Consider the following 13,246-nt stretch of genomic DNA (forward strand, 5'->3'; position numbering starts at 1 on the left):
ATTTGTTCACCAATGGTTTTGGAATTTAACTAGAAAGTTCTGCTTAAATCCTCTAATTGTATATCTTAGGCATATAATCAGAGACTGAACTTTGTCCTATTTAAAATATTTTAATTTTTCTTCTAAGGAATGTGTTCAGTTGATGATGAAGAAAGGTCATCTAATTTGACTGATTTTTGCAGAAAGACAACTCGAAACTACTTGCTCAAATCCCAGACTTTTAAAGTTGTATATTAATGTGGGGGAAAAATTCCTTTTAGTAAAGAAAAACTCAGAACCTAAATTAGTAGGTTAACTCACAGTGTGGAAAAGAAATAGAAAATACACAGTTTGATATTTGGGCTGTCAATGTGAGAAAAGAAAGTACACTAGAATCTATAGAATAAGATCTCAATCCCAGAAATCACTAAGAACATGATAGTTTTCTTGGCTGTAATGACTTGTAAATATCTAGAAGAGCCCAGATTTTGAAGTCCTGAGGACACTTGCTAAAACTAAGCAAGTTGGCAGTAGGCTTGCACACAATTTGGGTTTTCTTTCAGAGTTGATATCTTACCAAATACAGCCATCTGTGTTCCCTCTGGGAAAGGTTCAACTGTTCTGTTGCCATTGACATGATGTTTGGCTAGAAAAAGAAAGAAAGAAAGAAATGCAAGTTTAACTGTAAAGCTCTACACACGTACTAACACATGTCATTAAATGTGTCAGTGTGCCTATTTCTCATTTTGAATTAGAAATGCACCAAAGCTCACTCCTCTAAGTCTGAATGATCTGATTTTTAACCACAGTTACAAGAGAGAGATCCTCAAGTTCAGGTAAGTTGTTTTGCAAATGGTCCAAGCTCCTCTAGGCTACACAGTCCATAGGCTGAAGGAGGGGGGTACCCACTGTGCCAGCCCATCCTAGAACAAGAGGAGCCCTGAGTCCCAGGCATAATGAGTGGCTTCCCCCTCACCACTCTCACAATCAGAACATTGATGCAACTGGTATTTAAAAGGAACAGGGTAACAATGCTTAAAGAAACAGAGTAGACACTACAATTCAAGTATTGTTCATGGGAGCCAAAGACATTCACCTTCTTAAGGTCCAGATGGCTATTCTGCACTTGCCACTATCCCATCATTCCCAGGTCACTGCCATTAGCCCCTTTCTGCCCCAGTGCACATCCAGGACTGACCAGTTTGGGAGGTTCCAGCATTAACAGGTTCTCATGACCCTAACCTGATCCAGAGCACTAGCATGTGCTCCCATCAGGAATCCTTTAATCATATCACAGGCAGGTGTGAATATGAGCATTTAGGTAGGAAACATGTGAGAGGAACGGCCTGAGTGCTTGCTCCCAGATCATGGAGCATGAGAGCTACAGTTTAATGCTGAGGTCTGGCAAAGGGCTGAGCACCAAAGGACCGCTCCAAAGGCCATCGTAGGGCATGGTTCCCACCTTCAAGGGCAGTACAGTTACCTTCGAGAGACAAACATTTCAAAGCAAACATACCAGGAAACCCATTCTCAGGTGCAGACAGAGGGTACCAGAGGTGTCTGCGGCAGAGGGGCACACGATAGGGAGTGGCAGTACGGGACAGCATGAGGAAGCTGCCCCAGAATCTTGACGGCAATGCAAAGTGGAATGACGCACATAAGTGAGCACCAAAGGACCTTCCCTCCCAGAGAGCAGCCCAGCCTCAGTGCCATGAAAGGGTAACACTGAGGAGCAATGGCAATTAAGGATGAATAAAGTCTGGGACCACATCACAGGAGACTTGTAGCCTTGTCCAAGTACAAGGGAACCCTTGGCAGCCTGTGCAGCACCCCACAAGCCTGCATGAGTGAGTTGGCCAACTGACCTTAGGGACTCCCGCCAGCTCATTAGTCATTGTGACATTATTCTAATAACAGAAAGACTGTACCATCCAGGTTCAGGGTGCAAGCTGGTAGGCTCAGGAGCCTTACTGTGGTGCTCAGTCACCACTGGGCACAATGAGCAGGTCATGGTGGAAGGCCCCAAGTGGTCCAGCACTCACTGTCATGGTTATGCCCACTGCCTAATGAGCGCCAAGAAATGCCCTGAGCTGCCTGGCAGCAGGAAAACTGGCCACTGAGCACCTACCAGGGCTTTGAATTGTTACCTTTACCCACATCTAGAGTCAGAAACCTGTCCAACCTCTTTAACCCACTAACCCCACTTGGAATAATTTAACCTGAAGGTTAATACAGAAGGAAAAAGTGACACATATAAAATGCACACGTAAGGTCTTACTTGCAATAATAAAATCTTAAAACCAACTAAATGCTTAGAAAACTAAAGCTTTTGAATTATCAAATGAACAGAATACTGTGCAACATATTTCAAATACTACGCAGAAGATATACAGAAAGGTAGACAAATATCTCAGATAGTAGTAAGAGAAAACAAGCTATTACATCTTTTACAGATTGCAGTGAAACACTAAAATGTGACTATCATAAGAAAAGACTGGAAGAGAAGCATTCAAAAATGAAAACAAGTTAATTACACAAGGAATTTATTTTTATTCATTTCTTTTGTCATTGATAGAATTCTTATTGTCTAGAGTAAAAATTTGCTTTTTTAAAAATCAACAAAACCATAGACTTTTCCTTTCTTTTTTTTCTTTAGTAATAGGTAGGTTTCCCAGGCTTATATAGTGGGGTGAAACACAACACCTCTGTGATAAAAAAAAGTGTGGCCCTTCTGACTGGGGCCACCGTGACACTGAGGCCTCCACTCCCAACCATTCCTCTTCCTGCACCCCGACTTGGAAAACAGGGTCACTATGCTTTTGCTTTTGAGTCAACCTTCCCCTTCCATATCCTTCACAACCCACAATTAATCTGCCCAAAAATATAGCTAGGTATCATCTCCTACACATCTGTAGAGCCCCTCACTTCTTCCCTTCAGTACCCAAACCACCTTGCCCCAACTAGCCTGACCTTGTTTAGACTCCTACAACTGCCTTGGAAACTTTCTAGACTCCTTTCTCAATTCATTTTTCCCAATATTGCCATAATGATTTTTTCACATGAAAAAAATCTAATTATATGATAAACTCTCACATGCTCCTCTCTACCTTCCATAGTTCCCCATTACTCCTAGGCTAGAGTTATACTCTTTAGGATGACCTTCAAGGACATGCATGGGCTGGCCACTTGAGTCATTCATCCCCCCTACCATGACTACCCTAAAACCTTGGGACCAAGGTTCTTTCCAAGCCCATTCACCAAGGCTGCACATCATAATTATGTCCCTATTTGGATAAGGATCATCTTAGCATTAGACTGTAAGCCCAGGAAAGACAGTCCTTACTTCCTATGGTCACTATACCACCATCCCTGCCTGGTATCAACACAGAACAGGTAAATAACAAGGATGTGTTGAGTTAATGTGCGAATGGTATTTATAAGATTCTCTTTAGACATTATGAAATATATACCTTATATGAGTCATTAAAAAAATACACACACACACAGTGATGTGTTGCTGTCAGACTTTTTGGGAAATGGGCCATTAGATGGTTCTCATTATCATGCTAATGTCATAGAAGCACTACACAAACTAAGACAGCTGTGAAGTCAACACACAATGTAATCTCAAGGGACTACCATTGCACAGGAGGTTTACTGTGATTCAAATGTCATTATGTGCACATGAATATACATAATACATCTTTATATGTACAGGTGCCTCATATAAAAATGAACATTGAAAATGGCTACTCAGAAATCATCCCCAGTCAGGGAGCCTGGAGGCCTGAACTCTTAAATGCCTTTCCTACCATAAGTGCCTTTCCCATCTTTAAATATCCTCTTCCCATCCCTGTGAGAGGGGGGCAGTGCTGGTAGAGGGGGAAACCAGGCATGCTCCACATGGGAGAGGAAAGAGGAAGGTTGTTTGCTGTCCTTTTCACTGATGAGGTTCCCATCTCATCTTTTATCTGAGAGCCCAAGGACCAAATGAACAGATACTGTAAATTTGATTTTGCATTTTTTCTGAAGTATTGCTAAGTCTTATACCAGTCATATGTTAGCAGGCACAGAATTAGCAAGCAAAAGATAAGACAGGCTCAGGGCGAGAGCCAGGGCTCTGGTACAAGACTGCCTGGCTTTGACTCTCTCCTCTGTACTGGTTAAAGGATCTTGATTTAGTCATTTAATCTTATTGCACCTTCATGTTCTCATTTGTGAGAATTTCTGCATTACATGTTTCCTCATTTGTACCTGTTCCATGGGTTATTTTGAGAGTTAAATGAGCTAAAAATAGCAAATACTACATAACAGTTTGGGTAGTATCATCATCTATGTGTGAAATTCATACTTCACAAGATCTGAGTCCCAAATAGCATATTTGCCTCTTGTCTATATACATGTTCACTGCAGACATCACTAATCAACCACAGCATGATTTCATTATTCCCAAATGGAGCTACAAAATCCTTTCTCAACATAACACCAACAGGGTCTCATCATTAAGAGAGAAAGTATGTAATGAAATCATTTTTTCATTCCTGATTTAAGTAAACAAAACAGAAACACTTTACCACTAAAGAAGCCATTTCCTTCTGGTGAATCCTTGAAACTACTGAGAGCACCAAACTCTATACTGTGTATACTATGTTTATTCCTATGCCCCCTGAGGCATTGCAGCATTACCCAGAGTTAATCTGTCTTTCTGTGTTTTATGCCCTGATACCTCCTTTTGTCACTAATTATACACTTTGGGGCCATTATTAAGTAAAACAAAGAGTAGGTGAGCCCTGGAAAACTGTGCCAGTTAATCCAATAACTTAGACAGCTGCTGGGTGACTAACAAATGGGAAGCCTATACAAGGTGGATACGCTGCATGAAGGGATGATAGGTGCACAGGGCAAGATGTGGTGGAGTGGTGCAACATTTCATCATGCTACTGAGAATGGCACAAATTTAAAATCAATGAATTGTTTATTTCTGGAATTTTTAATTTAACATTTTAAACTGCAATTAATTACACATAATTAAAACCTTGGAAAGTAAAAGTTTAGATAAAGGGAGACTAATGTATATAGTTTTAGGGATAAAAGAATGAGGAGGAATCACAGGGCCACCTTCTGTTTCATGAGAGAATAGAGAATTCTTTAAGCTTAAGGAATGGTGCAAACCAAGACTGATTTTCTAAAGGGGTTTTCACACTGAAATTCTGCTAAAACAAGCATTTAGGGGCCAAAGAGCCAGATCCTTTTACCACTTTATACAGGTTAAGTAAGATGTATAGGAAGGGTAAGGATTTATAAATACTGGCATCTATAAATGTTAGTTTCAAAATTAGAGGCAAAAGTTCCATCACAGAAACAATCAAGCTTGCTAAACAGGAAAGACATTCATCAATTGGGTCCTAAATACTGATCACCAGCAGGCATGAGATGAAGACAGGAAGGTCTGACAGGCAGGGACATCTGCTGCCTGGCCACCAAGGGCAGGGGCCTCCAACCTGGCTGTCTGGGCACAGGTCCCTGCCCTGCTCTCCGCTCAGTGGGGCACACTCCAGAGCCACATGCTCCCAGAGGACAACCTTGCTGAAGCAATGACTTGTCCCCTGTCAAGGGTATATAAAGATGAAGAATAAATTTTCATTTCTCTGAAAGCCTTGAGGAGCAGAAAGGTTAATTAGAGCAGCACTGGTCAACTTTTGTAGAGATTTTGAAGGAGATTTGGAGGACATGTTCAAAAGCATTAGAAGATGACACTGACACTGCCTTTAATTTTGTTTTGTGAATGTCTTGCTTCAAATTGTATGACCATTTCCTTCCTTGAAAAATGATATTGTTTTAAAATTTCTTGATAATATACCTGCAATAATTCAAATTCTAGCATAAAGTACTCAGCCATAACCTCTCTTTCCTGTGTCACACCGTGATAACTAGAATTCTTATCTTCTGGGCAAGGGGTTAGCAGAGGGCAGGAACATGGGTGGGGGACCAGAGACTAAGTCTCAGACCCTCAGCCTCCTGCTCTAGGTCCAGACTCCTCTGGACTGTGAAGCCGAGAGCACACGACCTAATGGGAGCTTCCAGGAGCAGCGTGTCAGCCATTTGACAAAGAATCTCCCCAACTCAAGCAGGGCTTTCAGTCAGACTAAGCTCTCAGCACTGCAGGCCAGCTGGAAGCATAGCCCATCCTGTGATTAAGCCCTTAGCCCTTAAGCCTTCACTTCACACTAAGGGGTTGTCTGCACTGACTTATCACCTGTTACTACCAATTCACACTGCTGCTGAGCTGATTGTGAATGATCCTGGTTGGTCATACTTGGGCTGGAGGGTTTAATCTCACTAAAGGGTGGTAAAAACTGTCAACCCTCAAAACAAAGTATGGTCTCATATGCCATCCCTTCAACTGCTTCTTTGAAGCTTCTTCTCCAGGTCACAAATTCAAGATATCTCAAAGTTCAAATCACACTGGAACTAAGAAGGCTACCGGGTGGCCCCCAAAGGTCTCTCAAGAACACCAAGAGATCCTGCGTAGGCACCCTGCACACAGTTTGACTGCTGCCCAGCTGTGGGACAGGGGCCCTCAGGGAAAGAACTATGGCTCTCGTTACACATGCCTAGCGGTGCTGCAGTTTACTAATGTTCCGTCCCTTACTGTTTCTATAATTTGAAGTCATAGCACTTGTTTTCCTTTGTGCCAGGAATCAAACTTACAACCTCATACCTATCGGGCAGGCACGATGCCACTGAGCTATATCCCCAGCCCACCATAGCATTTCAAAGTGAGGGCTAACAAAAAAATTGCAACACAGTTCCCAGATACAAGATTGTATTGTAATTTCCTGAAGTATTATCTTAAATAATTTTTCCATAGTGTCAGATAATAATATACAGTTGAGTGGGAACAAAAGCAAAATACAAAAAACTCACAGAAATGACGAGTAGAAAACATGGTAAAAGTCTAACTGTGGCTGCTTCTGCATGCTGATTTGTGGGTGATTCTTCCTTTTGCATAGTTTTACGCACTTCTGACTTTTCTTAAGTGAATACTTTCTTCATAATCAATAAATTATAAAATAAGAAGAAAAAATTAAAAGCAACACTTAAAAAAGAAGAAAGCAGGCTCTATCAGGCATATTTTCAAGGAGTAAAAAGGTAAATGTTTCCCTCTAAGTCTCCATCACCTGTTTTTTTTTTTTAAGTAGAAAAGAAAAAGAAAAAAAGAAAAAAAAAAAAAACAAGACAGCAAAGCTCTCTCCCACAAAAATAGCCAGTGGCCAGCTTTTGTCCTCCTTCACCACACAGGACTCACAGAGGCCCTCCTGGCAAAGGTGCTGAGCTCCTGGAACACTGACTTGCTTGAGTGATGAGCACAGGCTGCACGGTGACCCCTGACAAAGTCCCGCTATGTGGCTGGTTTAAGCCATTGCACCTGACCTGGAGAGGGCTCCTGGGTCCATCAGTGAGGGATGATGGTGGGAATGGCGGCGGCACATAGCTACCAAGCAGCCCAAGGCTCAGCAAACAGCATCACCATTGGGAAGGGCTATGGAACACTAGTTCCATGCCAGGTAGGGTGTGCCATGTTGGGGACACAGCACCTGCCCTCACTTCATCCTGCACTTGCAAGGCTCCTGCTGTGCTGCTGATCTGATGCCCTTAGAGCATCCTGGGAGCCCAGCTCCCAATTCCCAGCAAGAGCACCCCATTGTCCTTCAATCCATTTGTAGAATTCCACTTCCACTTCTGTACCACTTTTATTAATTACCACATTTAAGAGCCGTGTCTAATTTAGACATCTGTGAAAGCATGTAATATTGTATTAATTGATGGGAAATTTCTACCTGAGTTTTATGAAAATTTTCCCCATTAACACAATAATTCCTAATGACTATCAAAATCAGATAATCTTAAAAGTAGAAATTACATTTTAAATGGGTTATTTTAAGGATTAAGATCTATATTTCAGACAGACATACATGCCATTCTTCGCCACCCTTCAAAGACTCGTAGCTTTGCTAGTTAGCATTGCTCTACACTCCAGAAACATAGATGAAGCAGTTATTTGTTGTAGTTTGGTCATATTAAAATAATCAGCCTTGTGCAGAGATCCAAGTCCTATGAGTTTAATTAAGGCATGTGGCCCAGTAGTGTCATCAGAGTCACGCAATCTCTTTGGATCCTAACCACATGTCTCTGGTAACCTCTGAAATCTGTTTTAATGAACAGTTTTACCCGATGGCTTGGAGGGGAGGCAGCCCCTGTTCCAGTGGGGCTCCCTGCAATGCAGTAGATCTTTCCTTTTCTCGGTATGGACATAGCAGCACCCCGAAGCGGACAGCACCTGTCCCTCAGTGGCATGCAGTATTGTCAGCAGCTGAGCAAGATCAGTCCAGCAAAGCCCCTCCATCCTGCCCCACCAACAGAGATGAACAATGGGGTTGCCTGGTGTTTATCTGAGCCTGACAGCCCAGGCCCCTGCTTGCAGCTGGTCCCAGCCCAGCATCAATCTTTGCCCTGCACCTCCATCAGCACCACCACCGAGGTGGCCTTTCTAGCTTTCTGGCTGCTGTTCTCTCAGCAGCTCCTGATTAAAACTGGAGCACAGACTATGTTGCTATGAACCTACAGTGAGCTTGTCTCCATTCTCTTCTCACTTTGGGAATTAAGCTGATACAGCTAACTGTGTAGCTTAAAGGAGACAGAAAATAAGTCATCGTACATATAAATACAGAGGTCAGCTTTGGGCCTGTGGAGGAGGGCCTCCACTGAAAAAAGAAAAGGAGCTTCCAATGTCCTAAATTAGTGTCCATTGTTGGGGTCAGGAGAAGACAAGGAAAGATTCTCAGGGGAATAAGACATTGACAAAAAGATGGAATATTAACAAGGCTTATCAAAAATCAGTTTCCACAGTACAAAATACAGTTCCTTTGCTCATGTTCAAACATAGTACAGGAATTTGTGTACAACGTTTGGTATCACCTTTCTCCACCAAGTAAATTTGTTATGGAATAATATGTATTCTTGGATAGAATGAGATACTCTATATTGGAAAGAATAATTGCAGAATATGTGTAACACACAAGTGTTTTTTAAAAAAAAAAAAACTCCTCTTGTTACTTCTGAGCTCTGTTCTTTATAATGCATTACTTTCTCATAAACAGCAATAACAAATATTTGAAATGTCCCTAGGTCTGCTACTCTAGCCAACTCTTGGAAGCACAGGAGCTATTCCCCAGGTGAGGACCATGCTGAGACACAGGAGTGACAGCAGCCACTGAGCCTAGACTTGTCTGATGCTCACAGGGCACGCAGGCCCAGGACCAAGAACCAAAGTGATTCCAACCTGTATCAAGTGATAGCAAATCTGCAACCTGGCTTTAAGAGGTCAATAAGTTAAGAAAAGAGACACCACTCTGTTTCTTCTCTAAAATTGGTCTGTAGTCTCCAAAGCACAATGTTAATGGTCTTTCTTCTAGGCGGGAGGGGATTTAAAAAGGATCAAGCATTCAAATTCTAAATAAAAGTAAAGACTGGATAACAAACATAATGCTGTTTCCATGTTTCTCCTTTTTTATTTAGGGCAGGGGATTCTCAGACTAAACACCAACCAGGATGCTGCCTTTCTGGAACCCACTACCTATTCAAATTATTTCACTGTCCCTCTTGCCTCTTGCCCATTGTATTTCTGCCTCTTGCTCTTTCTTTCTTCTGCCTCCTGTGTCATTTTCCTCCATAACAGAATAAAGAGTATTTTAATATCTATTTTAGGTGTTCACCATTCCTAACTTTAGAAGCAGTTTAGGCAGCTTACAGTTTCCTTAAAATTAAGTTTTTACTACGAAGCCTCCAATTGATTTTCAATAAGCTTGTGAAATTAAGAAATACACACACACACACACACACACACACACACACACACACACACCCTCACACTAGAGAGACAGCGTCTCTAAATTGGCTGCTCTAAAAATCTCCTTCAAAGACCTGGTCTTCTGAGGCAGCAGACTGGTCTTGTGGCTAACGAAAAGAAGTTGGATAACCAGCTACACATTCATATTAAGAAACATAATGAACAAAATCCTCAGTTATGATTCTACAAATGGCACAGAGAGGCATTTTCTGATGATTTTTACACTTATCTTTCGGTGCAAACCAGGACATCTTAACTTGGGGAAGTCAGAAGAAGCAGGTGGCGGCTCCACACTCGATTCTGAGTGTCTGAGTTCATGAAGGGGCAAAAAAAGAGGGCAGTGTACAGTTTGTTACCTGCCTTAAATACATGTTCAAGCATCATTTGCCTATACAAGTCACTTCTCGAATAATTCTGTAATGACTGACCATTACATTGCCAAATAAGACAACAGCCACATCTGAAATGCCAAACGCAAAGAGGCAAATGCACCTGGACCGAATGGTGTCTCTTTCTCTGCAGCAAAGGCCATCTGCTTCCAAGAGAACTGAGCTGAAAGGGTTTAAGGCAAGCAAAATGTTTTTCCTGTCCCAAATCTGAAAAAGTGTATTTGGAATTACCTGCTTACGACCCTAGAGTGTTGGAGATGGAACAGACGGCTATGACCTGTCAAACCTCAATTATTAAGGGCCTTCAATGCAGGCCCTGTGGAAACCCTAAGTTTGAGAAGAATTATATCTAGGTGGATCTGCCAAGCTTTTGGTGCTAAGAGTAAATTATAGCAATCTTTGTTTTCTGTCACTTTCTCTTCCCAAAAGGCTGATAGTACAAAATGCAAAATCATTACAAAGATTTCTGGGGAGGACCTAATGAAACACAGGCAAGTCTTCAACTTAAAAATCAGTCACACTTCTAAAACACATTTACAAGATGGATATTTGGGATACAAAATGCATTTTCCGATGAATATGCTGGTATAAGTGGTGGTGAGCCACCCTACATGGGCCTACTCGTCCCATAATGAATCCCAAATACAATTGTTCTTAGGATTCTGATCACCATTTACAAAATATTATTTCAATGGGGAAGAAATACATTCTAAATTCTACCCACAGCATCAAGACTTCTGCCATACTGGTCAGGTTGGTTGCACTCCATGAGAGTAGGAAAGAAAACCTACCTACAACCCCAAGCTGCCGAACAACTAACCTGACTGCAGAAAGAAATCTGCACATTGCACTACTTAGCCATGGAAAGAAATTTCTCCCCAACTTAAGGAGGAAATTCTTGGTTGCACAAAAACTACCATTCAGATGCAAGGTACATTCCAAATGCAGAGAGGGCCAATTGCATGACTGGATATAAATGTTGCAGCTCCAAACTGCAGTCTCACCTGAAGACTTGGTGAGCATCCTCCTGTCTAAATCCATGGCCACAAATTCTGACACTGCTCAGTCACGAGGTGGAGCCTTGATTAGGGTGTGGACTGAATTAGGGATATACTTCTGCTGAACAGAACAGGAGGGGTGATGGGAAGTCAGTTCTGAGGCATGCCTGTTAACTATGATGCCTGTCTTTGGTGCTCGCCTGTTTTCTCATGGGTGGCTCATTCTGCGGTAACCTGCTGTCACGTCATGAGGCAGCCTGTGCAGCAAGGACCACGAGGCAGGATATTTAGTACTGTCCACAGCCACATGAGTAGCCCCAGACGATGCAGTGCTGCTGACACTTCTTTCCAACCTCATGAGGGACCCAGATCAGGGACACCCACAGAGGTCAGGCCAGATTCCCAATCCAAGAAGACCATGAACTCATGAGTGATGGTCATTTTAAGCTGTTAGCTTTAGGGTAATTGATTATACAGCAAGAAAATAATCGATGATTTATTCTGTTCTAATAAAGGAAAAACAGTATTTTTTGTTTTTTGTTTTGCGAAGAAAAACTAATGGTATTAGCTAGGAAAGTAAACCATCTTTTATATTGTTAATTTTCAAAGGAAAAAATACATTTCCAGTCTAACTGACTTACAAAACAAGCCCTAGAACATGACCCATTTCTAAGTTGGAGCATATCTTTATGTAATTTTTTTTCTCCACAAACTTGGCTCCCTGGTGTGCCGGCATTGCTAAAATCAGGCATTTCTGAACCACTAAAGTCTAGGGATAGGGTATAAAATATCAAAGTAGGGCTTTTAGCATTTCTGCAGTAATTCTGGCAATTTTTATTCATTTGCATTATCCAGGGGATTGTTACTTGCTTTTCCTGCTGTTTTGTTTGGAGAAGTTATATCTCTGCTTCATAGAGCTTACAAAAACAATGAAGAAAAATATTTTTCCAAAATTCCCAGCGAGCCTAAATTTAAATTCATGCCAAAGGCCTAACTACAATAGAGAGACTTTTCTGTTATTTCAGTGTTTTGTTTGGTTGACTGGTTGTTTAGTTGAGTCTGGGGTTTTTTTTTCCTTTGTCTAGATGAAAGTAAAAAGATGGTTGGGTTACTTCTATTCATAGTGATGCCTACAAGAAACATGGTCCCCCTGCCTTTTCTATGGGAATAAAAACCAACCTGAAAATTTTAATTATTTCTGATAGTAAAGTAAGCTGTTTGTTACCCTGGATACTTCCGCTATAAGTAGCTTAATATCCTGGTACCTCTAGTCTAAGCAACAAAGCAGTGGGATTCTGTTACACTCTGTGCCCACAGTATCTCAAGAATTATAAACCTCTCTGCTAACCACCATGAAACCCTGGAAGACTAAAGCTGGAGCTGATCAATTCAGTAATGTTAGAAACTGTTCCTGTTCACTGGTTGCAGAAATATCTCTCACACTCTGTTCTTCCTCTTTAGTTAAGTCCCAGATGAAAACACAAGAGGAAGAGAAGAGTGAAGAGAGGGGAAAATATATATATATCAGCCGAATACATACAGCACTGCATCCTGTCCTTCTTTCAATGAGGGCAAAACCACGGATGACAAAGTTTCAACACTAGTAATGCTTACAAAAGAATGTTCTCATAGAAATCTGAGGTCAAAGTTCGAAAGTTATAGGCAAAACTGTGGACACAATAACATTCATTACAACGCCCATTCCGGTTGTCTATTATCTTCTTTTAAAGTCCTGTAATGTCTCCAATGCTTTGGTTTTATTCTTCACTGTTTTGTTCAATTTTATTATAACTGGCAATTCTTCTTAAAATAGCAAGAGGCAGTATGGTAATCATTGTTGATCACCTTGTATTTTGTTTTTACATTATCTATTATGTCCATCCTTTTGATTTGACTGACTCTGTTCTGATATGTCACATTTGGTTTTACTCTCTTCAAAAAAAAAGTAATAAGAACTGTGGGAGTAATAA

The 13,246-nt window shown here is 41.3% G+C and overlaps 1 protein-coding gene across 10 annotated transcripts in view; it reads right to left on the minus strand.

Moving 5' to 3' along the window:
• The window catches only part of Msra (methionine sulfoxide reductase A), a 333,241-nt gene that overhangs the window by 195,208 nt on the left and 124,787 nt on the right, over nucleotides 1–13,246 (minus strand). For 8 of the 10 annotated variants that reach the window (XM_063234968.1, XM_023561460.2, XM_063234965.1 and 5 more), the window contains one exon: nucleotides 557–625. The exons of the other annotated variants lie outside the window; for them this stretch is intronic. In XM_063234968.1, coding sequence (XP_063091038.1) covers nucleotides 557–625 — 69 coding nt within the window. The remainder of the gene's footprint in view (nucleotides 1–556; nucleotides 626–13,246) is intronic. 10 annotated transcript variants of the gene reach the window in all.

Source organism: Cavia porcellus, unplaced genomic scaffold, assembly GCF_034190915.1.
Source record: "Cavia porcellus strain 051 isolate PalLab524CR breed Dunkin Hartley unplaced genomic scaffold, mCavPor4.1 scaffold_24, whole genome shotgun sequence".
NCBI classification, from domain to species: domain Eukaryota; kingdom Metazoa; phylum Chordata; class Mammalia; order Rodentia; family Caviidae; genus Cavia; species Cavia porcellus.